At 46.7% G+C, this 1,150-nt stretch overlaps 1 protein-coding gene across 1 annotated transcript in view; it reads right to left on the bottom strand.

Moving 5' to 3' along the window:
• The window catches only part of LOC100944568 (cytochrome c oxidase assembly factor 7), a 14,502-nt gene that overhangs the window by 10,970 nt on the left and 2,382 nt on the right, over positions 1-1,150 (bottom strand). The window contains exon 2 of the mRNA XM_003799920.3: positions 557-697. Coding sequence (XP_003799968.1) covers positions 557-697 — 141 coding nt within the window. The remainder of the gene's footprint in view (positions 1-556; positions 698-1,150) is intronic.

The raw sequence follows: 1,150 nt of genomic DNA, 5'->3' as shown, positions 1-1,150 counted from the left end.
GGCGCCGAGCCCCTGGCCAAGGTCTTAACTGCAACCTCATTAGATACCCTGAGGCACCCAACTAAATCATTCCCATTCCTGACCCACATAAACTATTGCAATAATTTGTTATTTAGTAATAGATAACTTAAACACTATTCCAATGATAACTACAATTAGAACACAAGGAGAAAAGACAGAAGGAAGGAAAGATACAATTTAACTTTTTAATCATTAAAAATTACTGATTTCTCCTTCTGTGCTAGGCATGTGCTGATGCCTTTACCTACGTTATCCTATTTAATCCTCACAACAACCCTACAAAGCAGCTATTATTTCCCTCCAATCTACACTGAGGCACAGAGCTAGCGAATATCTCCCAAGGTTCCATTACTTGCACATAGCGTTCCTTAAGGTTTGCCTAACTTGAAAGGCTGTGCTCCTCTCCCCGTCACTCTGCTGAATTACAACTCTCCAATATGCCTGCACGGCTTCTCCAAGGCTGTGAGGACCCCTCTGGGAGGCAAGTTCATTGTGAAGCTCAGGTGCATCACTGACAAGGAACGCCCCTCCTTACCTTTTCCAGTCACATGATAGGCTCCTAGTTTGTAGCAACTATCGCTGTGCTTGTTATCTTCACAGTTGAACTTCAATACTTTGGCAGCTTCGTCAAAATTCTTCTGGATCCCTTCCAAATAGTCCACCAGCCGATAGCAACCTGTGAAGAGAGGTAAAAGCTGTTCCTCATGTCTGGGGCTGCTGCCTGCCAGTGGGAAGGCCAGACAGTGTCTTTTACTTAAGACAGCCTTTGCCCTCCAAGGTGTGGCAAGTTGACTTTACCACAAAGGACGTAGGTGGTGTTAAGCCATTCCTACAAATGGGACTGTCTTCCATTAGCCACATACTGAACTATGTATGGAATAGGGAGACCTTGGCCCTTACACTGGCTGCTCCACTTGTCAGCCCTTCTCCCTATCCGCCAGGCCCAAACACCCATTGCTTTCCATGGTTGAGGTTGAACCTCTCATGAAGCCCAGCAGTGAAAACACTGAAAACCAAAAGGACTCATGGGCTAGTCTTTGTAGCAGTAAGAATGGGGACACTGTGGCTCGGCGCCTGTGGCTCAAGCTGCTAAGGCGCCAGCCACATACACCTTAGGTGGCGGGTTCGA

This window comes from Otolemur garnettii, unplaced genomic scaffold, assembly GCF_000181295.1.
Source record: "Otolemur garnettii isolate 467f Iridium unplaced genomic scaffold, OtoGar3 scaffold00159, whole genome shotgun sequence".
NCBI lineage: Eukaryota > Metazoa > Chordata > Mammalia > Primates > Galagidae > Otolemur > Otolemur garnettii.
The sequence above is the reverse complement of the archived record's forward strand: the minus strand, read 5'-3'. Positions and strand labels throughout refer to the sequence as shown.